The sequence below is a fragment of the Passer montanus genome, unplaced genomic scaffold, assembly GCF_014805655.1.
Source record: "Passer montanus isolate IOZ18808 unplaced genomic scaffold, ASM1480565v1 scaffold187, whole genome shotgun sequence".
Lineage (NCBI taxonomy): Eukaryota > Metazoa > Chordata > Aves > Passeriformes > Passeridae > Passer > Passer montanus.
This window is the reverse complement of record NW_024366159.1, coordinates 418,453-440,642: the sequence shown is the minus strand read 5'-3', so window position 1 is coordinate 440,642 and position 22,190 is coordinate 418,453. Positions and strand designations below refer to the sequence as shown.

Below are 22,190 nucleotides of genomic sequence, written 5' to 3'. Positions count from 1 at the left end.
CACGGCTGGGACCCCCGAGGGCACGGCTGGGACCCCCGAGGGCACAGCTGGGAACTCCTGAGGGGCATGGCTGGGACCCCCGAGGGCACGGCTGGGACCCCCGAGGGCATGGCTGGGACCCCCGACACCTGCACGGTCACCACGGTCACCACGGTCACCCCACGGGGCTCAGAGCCGCTCCCAAGGGTCTCTGCGGGCAGGACCCCGACCCCAGGGCTCCGGGATGGCTGGGGACCCCCGAGGGCACGGCTGGGGACTCCTGAGGGGCACGGCTGGGACCCCCGAGGGCACGGCTGGGGACTCCTGAGGGGCACGGCTGGCTCTGCTCCCCTCCCGCTCCCCGTCCCTCTGTCCCACAGGAATGCTCTGTGCTCACGGCGTTTGGCACCTCCGAGCGGGAGTTAATTAATTAATTAGGAATTAATTAGGCGCGATGTGGAGCCCCGCGGGTCCCAAAATTGGGAGCGAGCCCCCGGCGGCTCCTCCAGCGCCAGCACCAGAGGGCGCCGGGAGACTGCGGCTGGGAGGGGGCTGAGAACCCAGTTTGGGGGCTGAGAACCCAGTCTGGGGGCTGAGAACCCAGTCTGGGGGCTGAGAACCCAGTCTGGGGGCTGAGACCCCAGTCAGGGGTCTGCAAACCCAGTTTGGGGTCTGCAAACCCAGTTTGGGTGCTGCAAACCCAGTTTGGGGTCTGCAAACCCAGTTTGGGTGCTGCAAACCCAGTTTGGGGTCTGCAAACCCAGTTTGGGTGCTGCAAACCCAGTTTGGGGTCTGCAAACCCAGTTTGGGTGCTGCAAACCCAGCCCAGGGTCCCACTGGGGTCTGTCACCTGCATGAGGTCTGTAACCCACCCGGGGGTCCCAGAGGGGTCGCAGCCCCTCTCTGAGGATGCTCTCCCACCCCTTTCCCCCAGGGGAAGGCAGAGCCTGCTCTGGCTGAGGGCAGAACCCCCCGAGCCCCCTCCCCAGCGTGCCCCGGGCACGGGCAGCCCTTACTGCGCTTGCTCTTGTCCTTGTTGAGGATCTGCCGCAGCTCCTGCTCCTGCTGGCCCGGCTCAGCCTCGCGGTGTGGGGACTCCATGGCCACCTGTGGGACAGGGACATGGGCACAGGACCCCATAACCCCCCCTGAGCCCGCCCGACCCCTCCCCAGCCCCAGGCAGGGGGACAGAGCACGCTGGGACAGTCCCTGGTGTCACTCGGGCTGATGGGAACGTGTCAAGTTGTTCCATCACAGCAAACCCGACACGTTTTGGTCTCCAGGGACGCTCTGCTCTCCCCGGGGACATCGTAAAAGTCAAAACCTGTCTGTTCCCACTCACTGCCTCCTCCCAGGGTGTTTGGACACGTCTGCCGTGTTGCAACGCGGCAAAAAATGAAAATCTTTGTTGAGCACAAAAGGGAAAAAAAAATCTGTGATAGGAGGGAAATCCCAGCTGATCCATGGAAATGACTCCTGCCCTGAGCCCGGAGCAGCCCTGGGACAGGCAGGGGGACCTCGGTGCCTGAAGATGGTCACAGCTCCCTGGATGTGGTCACAGCTCCCTGGACATGGTGACAACTCCCTGGGCATGGTGACAACTCCCTGGGAATGGTGACAACTCTCTGGACATGGTGACAACTCTCTGGACATGGTCACAGCTCCCTGGGCATGGTCACAACTCTCTGGGAATGGTCACAACTCCCTGGGCATGGTCACAACTCTCTGGACATGGTGACAACTCTCTGGACACTGTCACACCTCCCTGGGCACAATCACAGCTCCCTGGGCATGGTGACAACTCCTTGGGAATGGTCAGGACTCCCTGGGCATGGTCACACCTCCCTGGACACTGTCACAGCTCCCTGGACACTGTCACAGCTCCCTGGACATGTCCTCCCACCTGCCTCCCTCTGAAGCCTCCCGGAGGAGCCATCCCCGGGACTGGAGGAGCCAGCCCCGAGGGGCAGGGGCAGCCCCGGCTCGCAGGGATTCCTGCAGCACTGCTGGAGGCTCCAGCCCTGGAATTTGGGCTGGAATTGAGACACAACCCCTCCACCTGCCTCCCCTTGCATCACAGAGCTCCCTGGGCTGGCTGGAAACCCCTCCAGATGTTCCAGCTCAGGGAAAAGCAGGAATTCACCTGGGAATGTTATTTTGGCGTTGGGATTTCCAGCCTTTTCCCCTGAATCCCTGCCCAGAGAGGGGAACTCAAAGCCAGCCCTGATTCTAGCTCTGGGGGGCAAAATTCACCCTCCAAAGTGCCCAGTCCTGCCCCAAACCCTGCCAAGAGCGGGGTGTGGGCCCTCCCTGCCCTGTCCCCTACCCTGACGTGCTGGTGGGCGAGCTGCTCCACTTGCTGCTGGTGCAGGCTGGCCAGGAAGAGCTGGTGCTGCAGCTGCTGCTGCTTCAGGGCCAGCAGCGCCGTGTCCTGGGGCTTGACCACGCGCTGCCCGATCCGCAGGTCCATGGGGACGGCCTGGGGCACCCGCGGGGAGGTGCAGGGGGTCACGGCAGCTGTGGGGACACAAAGGGACACGGCTGAGTGCCGGGGCTGCCAAAGGGGCTGGTACAACCCTGCCACCGAGGAAGGAGATTCCTGGAAATGCCACTGCTCTGGAGAGGCTGCAGGGTGCTGCGGGCCTGGCATCGTGCTGGAGAAGGGTCTGGAGTGGAGATGTCCCCTGCACAACCTCCCTGAGGGGTGAAAGCAAAACGTGCCCGGTGGGGACAGCAACACAGTGCCAGTTACACGCCTGAAATTGTCTGTTACACACCCCAAACGCTGCCAGTTACACCCCCAAAACAGTGCCAGTTACACACCTGAAACTGTCTGTTACACACCCAAAACAGTGCCAGTTACACCCCCAAAACAGTGCCAGTTACACACCTGAAATCGTCTGTTACACACCCAAAACAGTGCCAGTTACACCCCAAAACAGTGCCAGTTACACCCCTAAAATAGCTCCAGTTACACACCTGAAACTGCCCATTACACCCCGAAAGTGTCCCCTCTTGCCTGTCACCTCCTGTCCTGTCCCCACGAGGGACACGGGAGCAGGGCTGGCACGGGCAGCTGGCAGCGGGACAAGGACAGGCTGTGACTGGCACAGCTCGGGATGGGCACCGGGCACTTCTGGCACCAAATCCCGCCCCGTGACACCGCTGACCCCGTGTCCCCTGTGGCCAAATGTCACCACACGAGGGTCCCGACCTCCTGTCCCTCCTGTCCCCACGAGGGACACGGGAGCAGGGCTGGCACGGGCAGCTGGCAGCGGGACAAGGACAGGCTGTGACTGGCACAGCTCGGGATGGGCACCGGGCACTTCTGGCACCAAATCCCGTCCCGTGACACCGCTGACCCCGTGTCCCCTGTGGCCAAATGTCACCACACGAGGGGCAGGAGCTGGGGGCCATGTTTGGGACCATCACTCCAATGGGGACGAGGGGGAAGGAGCAGCCCAGCCAGGCACAGCTGATGGCACCCAAGGAGCTGTGCCAGCCCTCCTCTGCTCCCTAAAAATGCCCACGGGAAGCTCCGAGGTTTGGTCTGAGCTGCCCAGGGAGGCTCAGCAGGGCCCCTTCCCAAGAAAAACAGGATGGGAAGGGATTGGGGGGGAAAATGGGGTGGGAAGGGATTGGGGGGGGAAATGGGATAGGAAGGGATTGGGGGGAAAAAAAGGGGTGGGATGGGATTTGGAGGGTGCAGAAAGGGGTGGGAAGGGCTTGGGGCACCCCAGGTGAAGGAGGGGCTGCTCCAGCCACCCCCAGGAGGGGGAAGCTCTGGGAATCTCTCTCTGCATCATTTGTTTCAGTCCCTGTAAAAACAAACGGCGAGGCGGCGGAAGCGGAGCAGGGAGGGACGGGGGCTGCTGGGGGAGAGGGAGGCCGGGCAGCAGCCAGAAAAACAAAACAACTCCTCAGCACTCGCCTGGAGCCAGGAAAAAGCTGTGGAGCATCCCCAGAGCCAAGAGGCTCTGGAGCCAGGCAAGAAGAGGCTGCATGGACCCCGCTCCTGCCACGGCCCCGGCTCTGCCCATCCCAGCTGGGGATGTCTGAGAGGGTTTCAGAGAGGCTGGGGTGAGAAAAGGCACCCTGGATTTCCAGAGAGGACAGGACACGTGGCTGGGACTGGGATCACAGCTTGGGACTGGGATCACAGCTTGAGACCAGGATGCCCAGTTTGGGATCAGGATGCCCAGTTTGAGACTGGGATGCCCAGTTGGTGACCGGGATCCCCAGTTTGTGACTAGGATCCCCAGTTTGTGACCAGGATGCCCAGTTCAGGATCAGAATGCCCAGTTTGGGACCGGGATGCCCAGTTTGGGACTGGGATGCCCAGTTTGGGACTGGGATGCCCAGTTTGGGACCGGGATCCCCAGTTTGGGATCAGGATGCCCAGTTTGAGACTGGGATGCCCAGTTTGTGACCGGGATCCCCAGTTTGTGACCAGGATCCCCAGTTTGTGACCCAGAGAGGCTGGGGTGAACCGGGATCCCCAGTTTGGGACCGGGATGCCCAGTTCAGGATCAGGATCCCCAGTTCAGGACCGGAATGCCCAATTTGGGATCAGGATGCCCAGTTTGGGATCAGGATGCCCAGTTTGTGACTAGGATGCCCAGTTTGGGACTGGGATGCCCAGTTTGGGACCGGGATCCCCAGTTCAGGATCAGGATCCCCAGTTCAGGATCAGGATCCCCAGTTCAGGACCGGAATGCCCAGTTTGGGACTGGCATGCCCGGTTTGGGACCGGGAGAGCTGCGGTGCCAGTCGCCCATGGCACACCCCATCCCTGGGCCGGCCCTGCAGCTGCAGCCCGGGATCCTCCATGGCACGGGGAGGCTGTGCCACGGAGTCTCCCCGAGTGCCCGGGGAAAGCAGGCCATGAATGAGGGCTCTGTGCTCCAGCCCCGGCACAAACGCCTTACCAGCATTTTCCAGGCTGCCGGCACGGAACGGAGCAGGGAACGCAGCCGAGGGGCCACGGGCTCAGCCACGAGGTGGGACAGACACGGGGGGAGGGCTGGGAGCCCCGCTCTGCCCTGCAGCACCTCCAGGAGCTTTGGGACAGGGTGACGTTTGGTGGCAGCGAGTTCCCCAGGCTGGGGGTGGCAGTGCTGGGCTGGTGTCACTCGGGACACCAGCAGGCTGCTCCCAGCCAGCCATCCCGGAAAAGAGAAAAAAAATAAAAACCCAGCACAGAAATCTTTGCTTTGGCATTTCCTGATTGTTTTTAAAGAGGCAAATCAGCCGTCAACAGAGCTGGGCTTACATAAGAGGGAAATAAAGCAAGAGGCAAACAAAGCAGGGCAGGAAGGTTATTGAGGAGCAAACAAAGCAGTGGCATTGCAGCTCTGCTGTTCTGTGCATCCCTGCCTGCACCTCTGCCTGCATCCCTGCCTGCATCCCTGTTTATCCCCACCTGCATCCCTATTTATCCCTGCCTGCATCCCTGTTTATCCTCACCTATCTCTATTTATTCCTGCCTGTACCCCTGTTTATCCCCACCTGTATCCCTGTTTATCCCCACCTGTATCCCTGTTTATCCCTGCCCTCACCCCAGTCTCTCCCTTCCTTCATCCCTGCCTGCCCACAGCTGAGCAGGAGCAGCAGTTAAATCCAGGCTGGGTTTTTTCAATAAACCATCTTCTTTTACAAAAGCCTTTCCCATCTTATGCTGATCTGCTGTGAAAGGTTCAGAGTTCAGGCGGGTTGAAGAATGCGGGTGATTAAAAACATTCCTCTCTAATAAAAGGGAAAAGGTCTTCTCCAGAGCCCTGCACAAGGAGCAGGAATGAGCTGGAGGGAGCTCGCTCAAATTAAAAACACTTAAATACGAAACCACACCAAAGGGACCGTGTTGAAAGAACACAAAGATCACAAAGGGAGAACTCGAGAAATAGGAAATCCTGGAGCTGGGTACCTCGTTTAACCCTGCCAGGCCCCAGGGTGCTGGCTTTAATTAGGGACCAAACTCTGCTCCCCGGAACAAAAAGTCACCAAACCCACCCTGCCCCAGCTTTTGGGGGGACACTGGGGACTCCCCACAGGTGCCCACGCGTCCCTTTGTCCCCTACCTCCATCTCGTGTGTCCCCGAGGGGTTTCCTCGCAGGATCCCACAAAATCCCAGCGTTTGGGGCATTTTCCTCTTTCCTCTCCTTAGCACAGATCTCCGGGGGTGGGAGATCCAGGGAAAGGAGCCCCAGGGAAAGGAGATCCAGGGAAAGGAGATCCAGGGAAAGGAGATCCAGGGAAAGCTGCTCCAGGGAAAGGAGCCCCAGGAAAAGGAGATCCAGGGAAAGGAGATCCAGGGAAAGCAGCTCCGAGGAAAGCAGCTCCAGGGAAAGCTGCTCCAGGGAAAGGAGCCCCAGGAAAAGGAGATCCAGGGAAAGCAGCTCCAGGGAAAGCAGCTCCAGGGAAAGCCCCGCACCCCCTCAGCTGTCCCCGCACCGAGAGAGCGCCGGCCACGTCCCGCAGGAGCCATAAGAGAGCAGATGATGCTCAGGGAAGATGTAATGTTTGGAGCAGCCGGGTGCCAAGTTCTGATAACTCTTTCTGGAGCTCACGGAGTGGGAGTTTCAGGGGCTTTACGCCTCAGCCAGATGTGGGTGGATCCCTCCCCTCCCCACCAGACAGCAAATTCCTGCTCCAAAACCAGAGCAGGCTGATGCTGCTCCAAGAAAAGCCCCCTGAGAGTTTTTCCACCAGGGTAAACCCAAATTTTTCTGCTCTGATTCTTGCAAACTTCCTCCTGCAGAAAGTTTCCAGAAAAAAAAAAATTAAAAAAATATTGGGACAGACGATGATTAAAGTCTGGCAAAGTCACCAGAGCAGCATAAAACCCTTCCCACAACCAAAGGCACGAACCAGGACTGAGCCACACACCAACCTCGCCGTGCACCTGTGAGCAGAGCAGTTGTTTAGGCATTCCAAGCACAAAAATGGGAATTTTCTCTAGAAACGAGCTGCACATCAGGCCTGGGGAGGCAGATCAGGGCAAGATGCTTCCTCTGATTGCTCTCCCTGGTTATTTGCAGCTCGTGACCTTTGAGTCAGACATTTAATAGCCCTCCCTGGAATTTTCTCCCCACACATGTGCACATTTCCTTTTGAAACTCATGCCTCCAGGACCCCAAAACCTCAGGGCTGGCCCAGAGTCCAGGAACAGGGAGGAAACACCTTTGGGACTTGCAGAAGCTCCTTGGATGCTGCCCCTTTTGCAGGGATGAGCTTTGAAAGCCTTCGGAGCACCCAACCCTGAACGTGCTGAGGCAAAACCCCCCCAGCAAAAGGTTTTGGGCCTAAATTTGAGATCTCAGGCACATCCAGGTACTAAACCACAGGAAATTCTGGGCACAGGCAGGACGGAGCTGCCTCACGGGTCCCACAAAATGTGGTTTGAGCGTGGGCAGCACCAGGGACAGGGTGGGATCAAAGGGCTCCCTCATCTCCTGCAGCCGCAGCCGGCCAGGCCAGAGCAGGGCCGGCGAGTGGCTCCATCCCCACCGCAGCCCTGGCACAGCTGGAAACCTCTGGCAGTCATTTCCTGCACCCTCCCACCCCCACGGGTCACCCAGCCCATCCCGGGGAGCGGAGGAGGGAGAGGTGTCCCCAGGAAACCTCGCAGCGACCGCGGCTTCCTGAGGAGCACCGGGACCACAGGGCTCTGCCCAAGGGCAGCCAAGGCGGCCTCGTGCTCCCCAGAGCGGCCTCACATCGCAGAAACTCACGAGATTTGGGGGAAATCCTCCTTTCCCAGAAGAGCAACATCCCCCAGAGCGCATCCCGCCCCGCAGGATCCCTCCCGTCCCCTGCTCGCCCAGCCCGGCCGGGATCCGCCGGCTTCCCCCACTCTGGGGAGCCCCAAACATCGCCCTGGCCCTTGGGGAGGCAAATCTGCCCCTCCTGATGCTCCCGAGGGGCCTTTCCCTGCGGCGAACACCCCGCGGGGAGCTGCTGCTCTGCTCCACTCCTTGAGGAGCGAAAAAAGCTCCAGCACCGCCCGGAGCGCAGGCAGGGATGGGCTGGGACACAGGCAGCGCCTCCAGGCTGGCAAACCCCGCGCCTCTGGCCGGGCTGCAACACCCCAGTGCCCTCCTGCAGCCCCACCTGCCCCTCCAGGCTCCCGGCGAGGGGCACCCAAAGCTCGGCATCACCCCTGCCCACGGAGCTGCTCCGGGGAGAGGCTCTGGCCCCGCTCCCGGCGCGATTCGCCTCCTCCATTTCCTCCGTTCTCCCTGTTCTACCGGCAGGACGATGCCCCGGGAGCAGCCCGGGAGCCGGGGCAGCGCTGGGGGCGCTCCGGGGACAGCTCCGGGGACAGCTCCGGTGACAGCTCCGGGGACAGCTCCGGGGACAGCAGCACGGGAGGATGCTGCCGCCGCGCCAAGGGAAGCAGAGGAGAGACCAAAGGATTGCAGAACCTCTCTCTCCGCAGTTACCCAAGCACAGGAGAACGCTCCCGACCGGTTTGGAAGGAGGGCTCGGCGGCTGCTCCCGCCGCGCTGCCCTCGCCCTGCAGAAAGTTTCCAGCGGAGCCCGGGGCATCCACCGGAGCCCGGGGCTGCCGGCACAGCTCCGGTTTATCCTTTCAATCCCTGCTGCAGAGCCCCAGCTGGAGTCACAACCCCCCGGGGAAGGCTCAGCGCGGCCCGAAGCGGCTTCGTGCTTGATCTGGAAGCGCTGAGACAAAAAAAAAAAAGCTGGAATCGCTCAATACCCCCTCCCTTGAGTGGATACTCAAGGCGACCTGCCCGTTAATTAGAGCCGCGGGGAGGGAAATCCCTTTGGCAAACGCTGGTCGAGGTCCAGGGGGGGTTGGAGGGCAGGAAAGGAAACTTAAGAAAAGAACCCGAAGCTCAGGAGAAGCACAAGGAGCTGGGAGAAGCACGGGCAGCCCCAGCTCCACTGGCACAGAGGGAAAAAGGCACAAACTCAATTCCCTGAGCAGCCCTTGCACTGCTCAGCCTCCAGCAGGCAGGGCCCGGCGGGGCTCACCCCAAAGCTGCCCCGTGCGACCCTCGGGAGTCTGAGCAGGAGCCACCAGGAGCTCCCCGGGGCAGACCCGGGGCCCAGCGTGAGTTATTTCTGTCACACGGAGGAAGCCACAGCATTTTCAGTTTCCTGCACAAACACACTTCGGGTGCCCTTCCCCACGGGCCTGGCGGGTGCCACCTCCCCTTCCCCTGCCTGGTGCTCGGGAAGGAGCTGGGAAAGCTCAGGGTGGCCTCGGCGAGGCTGGCAAAGGTGCAGGTGTCAAATGCTCAGTGCAGAGGAGGATGAAACCTGCCTGGATCTGAGGAGCCACACCCTGGGGACACGGGGACAGCAGGGACGGCCACCCTGCGACAAACCTGGCTCGCTGCTGGGGCTTGCAGGCAGCTGTGGGGAGATGCTGGGAATTCCAGCCGGGATGGAGAAGCTGCAGGAAAGGCAGCAGGCAGGATTTCTGGCGCGAGGAGATGCCAGCAGCACCTGGAGTGCCAAGGAGAAGCCTCGGAGGAGGCTGAGGCAGGACTGAGGGTGCAGGTGGGTGTGTGAGTGCTCCACACGCATGGAGCAACGCTGCCCTGGGGCTTTAACCCAGAAAGAGGAGCTGCTGCTGCTGCCCAACTGTCCAGAAATGGGGGAAAAGGAAAAAAGAACCAGCAGAGAAACTCCCAGCGCAGCAGCAATGACCCAGGAATCAGTGCTCATGGTGGGGTTGAGCCCTCAAACCTCTCAGGATCAGAGCTGGTGCCAGCCCAGCAGAACCCCAAACACATCCATGCCCTAAAAACCCACCTGGCACCCAAAATACCGGGCACAAGCCGGGACCCAGCTCACAGACCCCGCTCCGGGCAGGAGATGCTCCAGCTGCCCCAACCCGCCTGTGCCAGGCCCCCCACCCGCCTGGCACACTCACCCACGGATGGCATCGTGTCCCCGCGGCTCCCCGGGGTCCCCGTGGCCCCCGAGGCCGTGGGAAGAGCGGCCCCGCGGCCCCGGAGCTCTGGGATCCCCGGTGCCGGGCGCGGCCGCCACCACGCCCTTGCAGTTCTCACGGGCAGATCCCAGCCCTGGCAAAGCCCTCGCTGGCAGCCGGCCTCATCAGGCTCATTAAGTGCAATTAAGCCACAGCGGGCATCCCTCCCCCCGCCCCTCTGGGGGATATTTTGCTTTTAGACAAAATAAACAGGGAGGTTTTGCGTGGGCTCGGGCAGGTGCTGGCAGCAGGTGGAAACGCCGAGGTCTCCTGGGGGAAGCCACGGTGAATCAGCGTCCAGCCCCAATCCCAGCCCTCCTGCTGCTCCCAGGGGTGCCCATTGCAGCCCCCCTGGCCTGGAGGGGAGCACCAGACCCTCTCCCCTTTGCAAACAGGAACATGGAATAGGATAAGCTCTAAGGAAGCCGCCACCCCACTCTCGCTGGGATTTCAAAAACCGCGAGGAAAGGCTTCCACGCCAACCTGAAGTGGAATTTCACTGCGGCAGCTCCTCCAGCACCACCTGGAAGCTGCTTACAGAGCTGCTGCTCCTCCACAGCCACCACCCAAACCTGGGAGAAGGGAGAGCACGGCGGAACTGCCCCATCCCCTCCTCCTTCCGCGCCACCCCTGCTCCCCTGGGCACCCCGGCAGGGCCAGGCCCCACGCAGGACACGCACAGGGGAGCTTCAAACCCCGCAGATGTCACCCCAACCCCCTGGCCCTCGCTGGGCTGCAGCCCACCTGAGATTTCCCCTTGCACACAGAACCAGCCCTGGTGCCGCCAAGGCGCCGCTGCATCGCCCTGGCAGCGCTGGACTCCTCCTGGGTGAGTGTCCCTCCTGTCAGCAGCGAAATCCGCGAGCTCCTGGGGCTCCTGGCGGGTCACAGGGGCTGGCCCTCACCCCGGGGTTTGTCACAAAGCTCCGGGGTGGGGTAGGGAGGGAGTCCCGGGGAGCACGCGCGGCTGATGCTGCTCGAGGAGGGTGAAACAGCCCCGCTCCATCCCCATCCGCTCTGGGCCAGGGAAAAAGCCAAAAGGGATCCTTAAAGCTTTCTGCTCCCCCATGGAAACATCAGCTGGAGCCGTCCCAGGGCAGACTGGATGCCAGCACATGTGAGAGCTGGGTTTGGACTGCTGTGGCTGTCCCAGGGTGATCCTGGCTCAGGTCAGACAGAGACGGGCATTTCCCAGCCTGGCTCCTGCCAGGAAGCACCGAGAGCCCCGGGAAAGGCTCTGCCACCCAGACAAACCCCCAGAGATGCCATGGCCACCTCTGAGGCAGGGCCATGCCCCGACCGAGAGCTTTGCTTCAGATAGTTGGGCTTTACTGCTGCTAAAGGGATTTAGCCAGAACAAATTAAGATCATTTCCCGTCTTAATTAATTCTGCTTTCACTTCCTGGCACGTGGGAGCTCGGCCTCCTCCGCCGCAGCGAGGAGCCTCAACTCTGCCCCACCACAACAGCGGGAGCTGTGCAAAAAGCCAGGAGGGGCTTTGCAGCATTCCTTTGTCACCACCCGAGCCCTGCCCACGCTGAAAACACCCCCAAAAGCCAGAAGCCCCTTTGGTGGCCGTGTTTCTCCACGACAGAGCAGGATGAGGCCTTCCCCCCGCTCCTCCCGCCTCTCCTCAGGCAGAGGAGCTTCGAGGAGCGGCGATTGTGCCTCTTGCACAACAAATCCCCTGCTCTCCCCGCCCGCCCCACATCCCTTTGAGGCAGAAGGGAAGCAGGCTGGAGACATCCTTCCTGTGCCGCGGACAATGCGATGGAAATAGCCCGGGAGGAGCGGCAGCGGCCGCGGAGCCGCGCGCGGTCCTGGCTTCCGCCCATTGTCCGGCCGGGCCCGGCCCGGGCGGCTGCAGCCCCACAGGGCAGAGCCAGCGCCCCCAAAGGAGCGCCCCAAACCCAAACCGCCCCGGGCACCTTCACCCGGGACCCCGCGCGAGGCGGGGTTTGGGATTTCAGTGCGAGATCCGCCGGCCGCCGTGGACGCGCCGCGGTCACTGCTCGGCCTCGGCAGCCTCACGGCAGCACAAAAGCCACCCCAAAAGCCTGGCAGGGTTTTCCACTGCAGGGAAAAACCCAGGACACCCAGACGGCAGGAGATGCGTTCTGCAGACCCAGCCCTGAGGGTGAAACGAAGCCCCCGGGGAGCGGGTTCCGCCCTAAATCCCTATTTTCTCCTCCAGATGGGAGGTGCACGAGTTCAGCTGCTCCAGCTCACGTCAGCAGCTGGAAAACGCTGCGAGGACCCACGCAAGCCTGGCCTGCCGAGGACGCTGCTGACGGCAGCTGAGCAGGGCAGGGTGGCAGGAGCAGAACGCTCCGAGCCACCAATCAGCCCCCAAATTTGGGGTTGCCACTCAAGTCGGTGCTGGTTTTGGTATTCGCCTCCCATTTCTGAGGGTTTGGGAGAGCAAGTTATCACTTGCAGCCCTTCTACATGATCAAGGTGGTGACAGAAGCTGTTTTTCTTTAAAAACACCCCAAAACCATGCATATTTTCAAGGTCGGAGGTGGTTTTAGGGCTGGGACTTCAGGAGTGGCAATACCTGGATGAGCAGCACAGAGCTGTGGCCAGAGCCGCACTTCCAGAAGGAGGGAAATGGGAGGATGGATAATGCCACTTGTCCCTGCTCCTGCCACCACCCCCAGCGTCCCCCAGGGCAGGGGGACCATCCCAGCACAGCCTGGCCCCTCTTTACTGGCCCAAAAGTGGGGCCAGGCCCTCTCTGAGCTGCTGGGCCAGGGCTGCTCTGCTCCCCGAACATTCCCAAGTGCATTTCTGCCCGGCTGATGGGTTAAAAATAGAAACCATCAGTATTACTGTCCTGCAAGCAAATATAGAAAGATCACATCCTCCCCGCTGAAAAACGACACAGCAGGGACCTCTTCGAACCCAGGCACAGAGGAGAGCTCTATTTCGGGACTGGGGAACTTGGGAAGCTTGAACAGAACCCCAACATTTGTGATGTTGACGCACTGCAGCGTTAAACACCCATGGAAAACTCGCCTTCCCCCTGCTGTCCCGGCTTCCCTGGGGTTTTGTTCAGGCTTTCAGGCTCGAGGAGGGTGCTCAGGCTTGCACGGCACTCCCAGCGAGGAACGCGCTGCCCCAGTGCTGCCCTCGCAGATGGGAACGGCCCCGATCCAGTTTGGGAGTGGTCTTGTCACCACCGTCCCCGTCAACGCTTCCCAGCTCCCAGGGAGGCGCTGCAGCAGGAAAACCCCATCCCTGCTCTGCTTCCCAAAGCTCCCAGCAGCCGGCACACCCCTGTTCCAAAGGCAGCTCGCAGGGCTCCCCAGAAAGGGAAGAGCCAACCCTGACCCCAGAGCAGGAGACGCCCTCCCCGACCCCTCCCCTGCTCCCTTCCCCCTTTCCCTGCCCCAATCCCCTTTCCCTGCTCCCTTTCCCTGCCCCAATCCCCTTTCCCTGCTCCCTTTCCCTGCCCCAATCCCCTTTCCCTTCTCCCATCTCTTTTCCCTTCTCCCATCTCTTTTCCCTGTTTCCATCCCCTTTCCCTGCCCCAATCCCCTTTCCCTTCTCCCATCTCTTTTCCCTTCTCCCATCTCTTTTCCCTGTTTCCATCCCCTTTCCCTGTTCCCTTTCCCTGCCCCAATTGCCTTTCCCTTCTGGATCCGGAGGGAGGGGGGCCTCAGCCTGAACCTCTTTCTTTTTTTTTTTTTTTTTTGGAAAAGGAAGCTTTCTACGCAATCCCGGCCTTTCCGTGAGTGTTTGTGCTCAGTGCCCCCACCCAGCTGGGACCCGGCCCCAGATCCAACCTTATTCCTCAGCAAATCCCCGGGGAGAGGAGAGGAATGCGGCAGGGTCACATCCAGCTGGGAATCCTGGCTGCTGCAAGGGAGGGGACAATCCACGGCCGGGGGGTGTCTGTGCCTGCAGCAGCACCCTGGGGATGGCTCTGATGTGGGGGTGCAGCAAAAGGACCCCGGATCCCAAACCAAACCAGCTCTGAACCCCAAAACTGACCCCAAAATTGACGCCAGGGATCGTTCCCCTCCCAAAGCAACGGTGCAGGAGCAGCCTGGGCAGGCTGGGAGGAGCTGGGGTGCAGAGGTCACTCCACCACCCCAAACATCTCCCCCCATCCCCACCGAGGCTCTCAGCCCCCCCCCCGGGATGGGGAGCAGGGAGTGCACAGAGCAGAGCTCGCTGCACCCCCTCCCCTCCTCCCCAAAACAAAACACACACCCAGAAACAGAAGGGAAGCGGTCAGGAAAAACCCGACAGTAACTCCACAACAATTCCAGGCAGTTCCATTCCCAGGAGGAGCCTGCTCTGCCCTCGTCCCCCCCTCCAGCAGAGCCCCTCGGTGATCCCGGGCCAGGTGCCCCGGGCCAGCCCCGGGGGCCATTCCCTCATTTCATTCCGTGCACATCCCAGCTGGCATTTCAGCCCCCAGCCTGTGCCAGATTTCTCTCTGCTGAGCCAATGCACTTGGAAATACATGACGACTTCAGCAGATTAATTGGAAACACAGCCTGGGTGTTGCAATCCCAGGAATGACTCCAATTTCAGGAACAAATGTTTTCATAGAATCACAGAATCATAGAATATTCTGAGTGGGAAGGGACCCACAAGGATCATCCAGGCCAACCCCCAGCCCTGCACAGACAGCCCAAAAATCCCACCCTGTGCATCCCTGGGAGCATTTTCCAAACGCCCCTTGAGAATTTGGCATAACTTCCCCAGTTTGCTGAACATTTCCAGCTAAACTGGGACAGACTCCACTCACACCTGGGATTATTCTTTTAGTGTGGCGTGCTCCAATTAAAAACCTTCTCAAGAAGATTTAAGGCACGCCACGGAAGAAGAGGCAAGAAGAAAAATTTCAGTTTGGTCTGTAAATCTCCTCTTAAAACCCCGCTGGTTCTGAGCATCCCAGGGCTCCTCTCAGCCCCTCTGCAAAACCAGACCCAAACTCTTCCCCCAAGATCCTGAAAATCCACAGGGCTGGGAGGTGGAGGAGGGTTCCCTGGATGGAAACCATTCCTGCTTCCATATTTCCCACCCCTCCACAGCAAAACCTCTCCCCTAGCAGGGCTTTCAGCATCACTCAGACCATTCTCTGCTCATCCCTGTTTGCTGCCAACCTCTGCAGCCATGCCAGCCCTTCACAGGGGCTGAACCTGATGATTTTGGAGGTCTTTTCCCACCTTAACCATTCCACGATTCTCCCCTTGCTGCCAAGAGCTGAGAAGCCCTTTGGTGGTGGGCAGCTGTGCACAGAAGCTCAGGGTGATAAGGGAAGGAGAAAAGCTGGTCTCTCCACCCTCAGAGCCTGGCAGGGAGCTCTGCTTCGGCATCCCACTGCCAGGGCTCCCACAGCCCAACAAAAAACCAGTGTGGGATGTGGAAGGGGCTGCTGGAGGGAAAACGGGGAGCCCAGGCTCAGCTCCAAGGGCTGCACTGGCTGCAGAGGTTGGCAGCAAACAGGGATGAGCAGAGAAAGATGAGTGATGCTCAAAGCCCTGCAAGGGGAGAGGTTGTCCTGTGGAGGGGTGGGAAATATGGAAGCACAGGAATGGTTTCCATGCAGGGAACCCTCCTCCATCACCAGCCTTCTCCCAGCCCTGCTGGGTCTTCAGGATTTTGGGTGGTGACACCAAAGAGGGGACTCTGGAGGGGCTGTGGCTGCTTCTCCAGACCCCTGTGGCTGCTGCAGACACGGGCAGTGCCCGGGTGAATTCCTGCCTTGGCAGAGCTGGAGGGGTCTGAAGAGAGGAGCGCAGCCCCTGCGAGGCCATGATTGCAGCGAGATAAAACACATCTGAATGTTCCCAGAGAAATCAGCTCCCACAGCCTGGCCACTGGAGCTGCACCTCCTCTCTCCCAGCTGTTTGGCTGCTCCTCTCAGCCCAGCCCTGCCAGAGCTGGAGCCCGAGCCAGGAGCAGCACAGGCTGCACAAACCCTCCCTGGAGCCCCCCCTGCCCCATCCAGGCTCAAATCCACCGACCCAGCCCCAAACCCAATTCCCTGCTCAGCCTTTGCCTCACGGAGCTCTTTTTTTCCTGCACGAAAGCCACAATTCCCAGCCAGACCGTTGGGGTGGGATTCCTCCTCCCTGCCATGAAGTCAACGTAAGTCAGAGTGTTCCTGCCGTTAGTTTGGATAATCTGACAAAATAAAAACCACCAGGTTTTGTGGTGAGATGTGACTTTGGGAGCTTTGCTCATCCCAGAGATCTCTTTGGGGCGTCCCAATCCCCATGACTGGGAGATCCATGGGATCCAAAAAGTGCCCAGCGTGGGGATGGGAAGCTCTGCCCTGAGCTGGGCTGTGGGGCCAGGCTGGCTGGTCAGTGGAGAGCTCCAGCCAAGCCCCATCTCTCATTCCCAGGGTCAGGAATGTGCAAGAGCTGCTGCTGCGAGGGGATGACCACAGAAGCCACGTGGACAGAGGGAATGTGGCGGGGTTTTGCAAGGATCTGCTCCAGCCTCCCCCTGCAAGCCAGGAGATCCAGGAGGAGCAGGGAGGACACACGGATTCGTGCAGATCCAGCACACGCCCCAGCTCCAACCAGGCTGAGCCCACAAATCCTTCTGCAAGTTTCTCTGTCCCACCCCCAGATGTGCCAGCACCCCGTCCTACACCCTGCACCCCTCCCAGGCACACCCTGCACCCTCTGGGCTCTCCTGGCACCGTGTCCCAGACACGTCCGTGTGGGGCTGGGCTGTGCTGGGGCCGATGTCCCCCCGTGCCAGCCCCAGCTCCCCCAGCCCAGCCCCATCCCTGGTTCCCAGTGTGACCCAGCCCAGCCCAGCTGGGACAGAACCTCCACCCAGGCGCAGAGCCGTGACTAAAGCAGCCAGACACCCCCAGAATGCAGCTCTGACAGCAAGGTCCCACCAAGGCAAAAACAATGCAAACCCTCCCAGTTCCCTGCTCCCTTTCGGGGGTTCGTCATCGGCACTGATAGAGATCCACACCTCGGAGCACAAACAAGGAGGCGGCCAAGGAACCCGCGGGAACGGCAACCGAGGCTCGTGGAGCCCTGGCCAGGGCCAGAGCCAGCTGCAGACGCTTCTCCTGGGGCTCCCTGTGCTGTGATTTGACACGAGCACCGATCAGATGCGGCGTCACCGGGACGGTTCACGCAGGAGGGACGAGGCCAAGGCACAAACCACAGCTCAGCCCCTGCCTCCAGCACGTCCTGCTCTGCTCCAGCCGCCAAAGGAGCCCAACCAGGCAGCCTGGGCTTCACCAAGGCCTCTCCCTGCCAGGCAGGGCCTCCTTTCTGCAGCTTTTTGAGCCTTTCTGAAGAGGGGAGTGCAGTGCTGACACTGCATTAAGAGCATCAAAGTCACCAGTCCTCACTCCCACCCGATGTCCCATTTCCTCACTCCCACCTGGTGTCCCATTTCCTGACTCCTACCTGATGTTCTTTGGCACCACCCAAAAGCACAGACTCAGCAGAGGCTCAGTCCTGCAGGGGTTTTGGAGGTGCCCCAGGTGCCCCATGTCCCTGTGTAGCTCTGTGTCCCTGCAGGTGCCCGAGCTGGATGTTTGCCTTGCTGGGTGTTTGTCCCCAGGCTGTGTCTCACAGCCTCATCTCCGAGCGGAGGGAGGGTTTGAGTGGCTCCCTCACACACAGAGTATCTCCAGGGATCTGGGCTCTCCTTCTGCCCATCTAACGTGGCCAGACCCTCCAGAGAAGTCTCCCAGCCCATCCTGCCCCTGCTGCAGGCCCAGGCCACCACGGCTCCTGGGAGGGGAACCAGCTGCTGTAACCCCAGCTCTGAGGAACCAGCCTGCTTTAGGAGCTGACCCTGGATGCTGTAACCCCAGCTCTGAGGAACCAGCCTGCTTTAGGAGCTGACCCTGGATGCTGTAACCCCAGCTGTGAGGAACCAGCCTGCTTTAGGAGGTGACCCTCAATGCCATAACCCCAACTCCAAGGAGCCAGCCTGCTTTGGGAGCTGACCCTCCATGCCATAACCTCACCTCCCTTCCCCTCCTCCCCCACGGCCCCGGGCCCTTTGCTCACACGGTTCCTGCAATTCCTGGCCCTCGCCTTCGAGGCTTCCGCCACCATCTGGGCTCCATTTAGGGGAGCTGATGTTTTTCACAGGGCTGTAATCTAAACTTTGGGATTGAGTTTACATCTCGCATACCAGCGTCTCACCGCCGGGCCTGGCTCTGCACCGGGGGCCGGCGGCTGCCAGCCCTGTGCCGGCGGCCCCGGGTACCTGGGAACGGTGCAGGGGCAGTGCAGGGATCCCAAACCAGCGATCCCAAACCAGGGATCCCAAAACCACCTCTGGATCCAGCCAGGCACTGCCCCCGCCAGCGGGTGCGAGCTGTGAGAGCCCAACGAGCTGGGAACGAGCTCAGCCTGCCCTGGAGGCTGCGATGGGAGACAAAGCCCCACATCAGCGTTATCCAAACCCCACATCAGCGTTATCCAAACCCCACATCAGCGTTATCCATCCCAGCAGCAGGAAATTCCCCAGCCCGGGCAGCCGGAGATGCGAGCACAGGGAGGAGAGGCAATCCGGGAGCAGGGATGCGGAGAGGCAGGTCCAGCCCTGCTTGTGCTCAAAGCCCAGGCTGACAGACTCACCTCACCTCCTGACCCAGCCCTCAGGTGACAACTGGCACCCCTAAATCCCCGCCAGCCCCCCACGTGCCCTCGCCAGCCTTCCTCCACCCTCCTCGCCGGCTGCAAGGTGGGCAGAGCCGCAGGCAGCGTCCGGAGGCAGCCCAGGCGGCTCGAGCCCAGCAATCCACGAGGCTCAGCCAAACCCAAAAAATAATGTTTTCATACTCTGACTTTTCAGGCAGGATTTAGTCATTTGTGGACACGAGGCCTTGGCAGGGCCGCGCTGCCTCCGCTCACCTACCCCAGCCCGCGGCTGTTTACGGCGGCAGGGCCTTGGAAGGAGAGGGGAGATTGGGGTTTTAATCCAGGTGAATTATCCCTGCTGGCTTTAGGAGCCTGCAGCTGGTGGGGAAGGGGGGATTCAGCATCCCTGCACAGCCAGGGACGGACCCACCGCAGGGGATGAGGAGTCACAACGCAGCCCAGCCCCACAGCTCCACAAACACTGCCTGAACAAACCCAGCAGCACTTTTACCCCGTCCATCTAATGGCTAAAAAATGAGTTAAGGGCAGAGAAGCCAAGCCCTGGCTGAGCACACTTGTGGTAAAAGGCAGAGAGCTGCTCTGCCATAGGAGAAAAGCAGGTTCCACCCCAGCCTCGTGGGGCTGTGCAGGCTCTGTTTGCTCAGCCTGGCACGGGGCACTGGGAGCTGCCAGGGGCAGGGGCAGGGGAAGGGGTGATGGATTCTGGAGGGATCCCTCAGAAGCCCTCCATGCCCAGGGTCCAACACGAGCTCTGGCCAACTCCTCACCTTGCTGTCAGATCCAAACTTCCCAGGCACGAGCCCAAGGCTTTATCTGCCTTTGTCTCCTCCCTCCCCCACATTTGTTATTAAACATTTGTTATTTGTTATTAAACTACGGCCACTTCTCTGCAGATCCTGCCTCTTAAACCAGCAAAGCCACACCACAGCTCCCGAGTGCCACGCTGTGTCCCACAGCCTGGGGGATGCCAGGAGCTCATCCCCATCACCCTGGCTGCCTTCAGAGCTCATCCACTATGAGGATCCCACCAGGATGAGGATCCCACCACGACGAGGATCCCACCACGACGAGGATCCCACCACGACGTGGATCCCACCAGGATGTGGATCCCACCAGGATGAGGATCCCACCAGGATGTGGATCCCACCAGGATGTGGATCCCACCACGACGTGGATCCCACCACAACGTGGATCCCACCACGACGTGGATCCCACCAGGATGTGGATCCCACCATGACGTGGATCCCACCAGGATGTGGATCCCACCACCATGAAGATCCCACCACAACCAGGATCCCACCAGGATGTGGCTCCCACCAGGATGTGGATCCCACCACGACATGGATCCCACCACCATGAAGATCCCACCACCATGAAGATCCCACCACGACGTGGATCCCACCAGGATGTGGCTCCCACCACGACACTTCTGCATTTTCACCCAGCGACCAAACCACCCAAAGCATCCGCGAGGCCGAAGCAGCCAAGTGGAGCAAGTTGTCCTAGAAAAGGAGCCATTCCAGAGTGGAGCAAGTCCTCCTGGACAAGGAGCCATTCCAGAGTGCAGCTTCACAACCAAGCAGGGATGGAGCTCGGAGACAGGGAGGATTTGCTGGGGCAGCCCTGGGATCAGCAGCACAAACCCATTGAGGCCGGCCAGTGGCAGGAGGAGCTTTCTGAGGAGCCTCCGTGCCCTCCAGGCACTGCAGCAGAAGTTGCACAGCTGTCCCAGGACAGATAAGGCTCAAATGATTCATTCAGAGTAAACCTTTATTTGTTCTTGCTTACCCAGAGGAGCCAGCAGCTGCTAACGCTGAACTGGGCCGGCTCCCAAGCGCAGACAAAGCCCTGCAAAAATGGCTTTAAGGAGGAACTGACTGTCCAAAAAAGCAATCCTAGAAGAGGGAGTTAGAAAGAGGGAGTGCAGCGCGGCGCAGGAGGAAGAGGAAGCCAGAGAGCACCTAAAAATAAATTTTAAAAAAAGCAGCGAGGCGCAGGACAAAGGCCTGGCGCGCACGTGACCGCTCCCCGCAGCGGAGGCAGGATGCGAGCTCGGAACACAACACTCCCTCCCCAGCAACCCCACGTACAGAGCCCCGAGCACCTCCCAGCTCAGCCAAAGCCACCAGCAGCACCTTTCCCACCCAGCATGGGCTGTTTCCTCCCCGTGCCATAAATGCCCCGGGGGCAGGATGCTGGCCGTGCCCCAAGCTGGGCATGACCCGCTCCGGGTGGAAATGCACCCAACGCAGCGAGGCTGGAGTCAGGCAGAAAAGCTTGAAAATGCTAAAGGAATTGAAAGGAAGTCTGGAAAATGAGGTTCCTCCCAAGAAGCACCCTCAAAACCAGCCAAAGTCCTGTGGAAGCACTACCCCTGCATCCCCCCAGGCAGGGCCTTCACCACATCTGAGCAGAGCTGGTGGGCAACTCGTGAGTTCGCTCTGAAACAGCCAGAAAATGCAGCTGACAGAGGGGCCCGTCCTGTGCCTGCTGCTGCACTGGCACCAATGCTGTGGCTGCCCTGCCGTGGCTCCAAGGCTGCAGAACGACCTGAGATGGGACATCAGCCCCCAGTGCCCTGAGCTGGCCCTGCTGGTGGCCCACCAACCCTCAGTGCCCTGAGCTGGCCCTGCTGGTGGCCGTGCCCACCAGACCCTGGCAGGAGCTCCACACCAGCCGCAGCATTGTTCCCTCTCCGTGAGCATCCTGAAGGATGCTCCCTGCACACCTTCCCCCAGCCCCGCCAGGGCTCACAGCCAGGGAAGGAACAAACACCCAGGGATGGGAGAGGCACTTACAGGACGGGCTGAACATCACCAGTGTGGCAGAGACCTCCAACCCTGAGAACATCCAGCGAGTTCCGCTCCCGGGAAGCCGCAGCTCCTCATCCCACATTCACTTCTGCTTCATCCCCGCCGATCCCCGGCGCGGCAGGGAGAGCAGCTGAGCCGTGCCGAGCTGGGTCAGACACAGGCGAGGCCGCGGAGCTCTCAGAAGTGACTCATCCCGTCGTGCAGCGGGGTTCAGTGCACCCCAGGCAGCCGGGGTCCCTCAGAGCGCGCGGCCGCGCCGCCGCCGAGCCGGGCTGTGCCCACGCCGTGCCCTCGGAGCCAGCCCGGGCCGGGGCAGGAGCCCTGCATGGCACTGGCTGCTGGTCCTCACGCCGCGCTCCCTGAGCTCATGACTGAGCAACGCCGGCGAGCCAAGAATAGAGAGCTTGAAGCGAAACCTCCCGGGATTGGCAGCTATTTCGGGCGCGCTCAGCCGCCGGGGCTGCGTGACATAAGAGGATATAAAAGAGGAAACTCTGCACAACAACTCTCACCTCACCGAGACAGAGCCGGGTCGCAGCAGGTAGGGCTGCTGAGAGCACCCGTGGGGCGAAGCCACCGCTGCGACAGCCCCCAGGCCACCCCTGTCCTCACAAGAGGCAGCACCGGGACCCCCAGAGGGCTGTCCCAGCCCCGGAGTGCCCCGAGCACCCCCAGGGCTGAGCCCACCGGGAAGTGCAGAGCTGCAGCCCGGTGTGGCTGTGGCTTCTCTGCACTGGGATGAGGCCAAACCCCAGCACAAACCACCCCGAGCCCACGTTGAGCTGAGCCTGTTGCCACAGGTTCAGCCTGCCCAGGCA

At 60.8% G+C, this 22,190-nt stretch overlaps 1 protein-coding gene across 1 annotated transcript in view; it reads right to left on the bottom strand.

The window, feature by feature from the left end:
- Window positions 1-21,741, bottom strand: part of HDAC7 (histone deacetylase 7) — a 43,681-nt gene extending 21,940 nt beyond the window's left edge. Inside the window, exons 1-3 of the mRNA XM_039705870.1 lie at window positions 21,358-21,741; window positions 2,306-2,496; window positions 994-1,086 (exon numbers count right to left, since the gene is read on the bottom strand). Of these exons, the coding sequence (XP_039561804.1) occupies window positions 994-1,086; window positions 2,306-2,496; window positions 21,358-21,454 (381 nt within the window). The 5' untranslated portion in view covers window positions 21,455-21,741. The remainder of the gene's footprint in view (window positions 1-993; window positions 1,087-2,305; window positions 2,497-21,357) is intronic.
- Window positions 21,742-22,190: the final 449 nt, after the last annotated feature.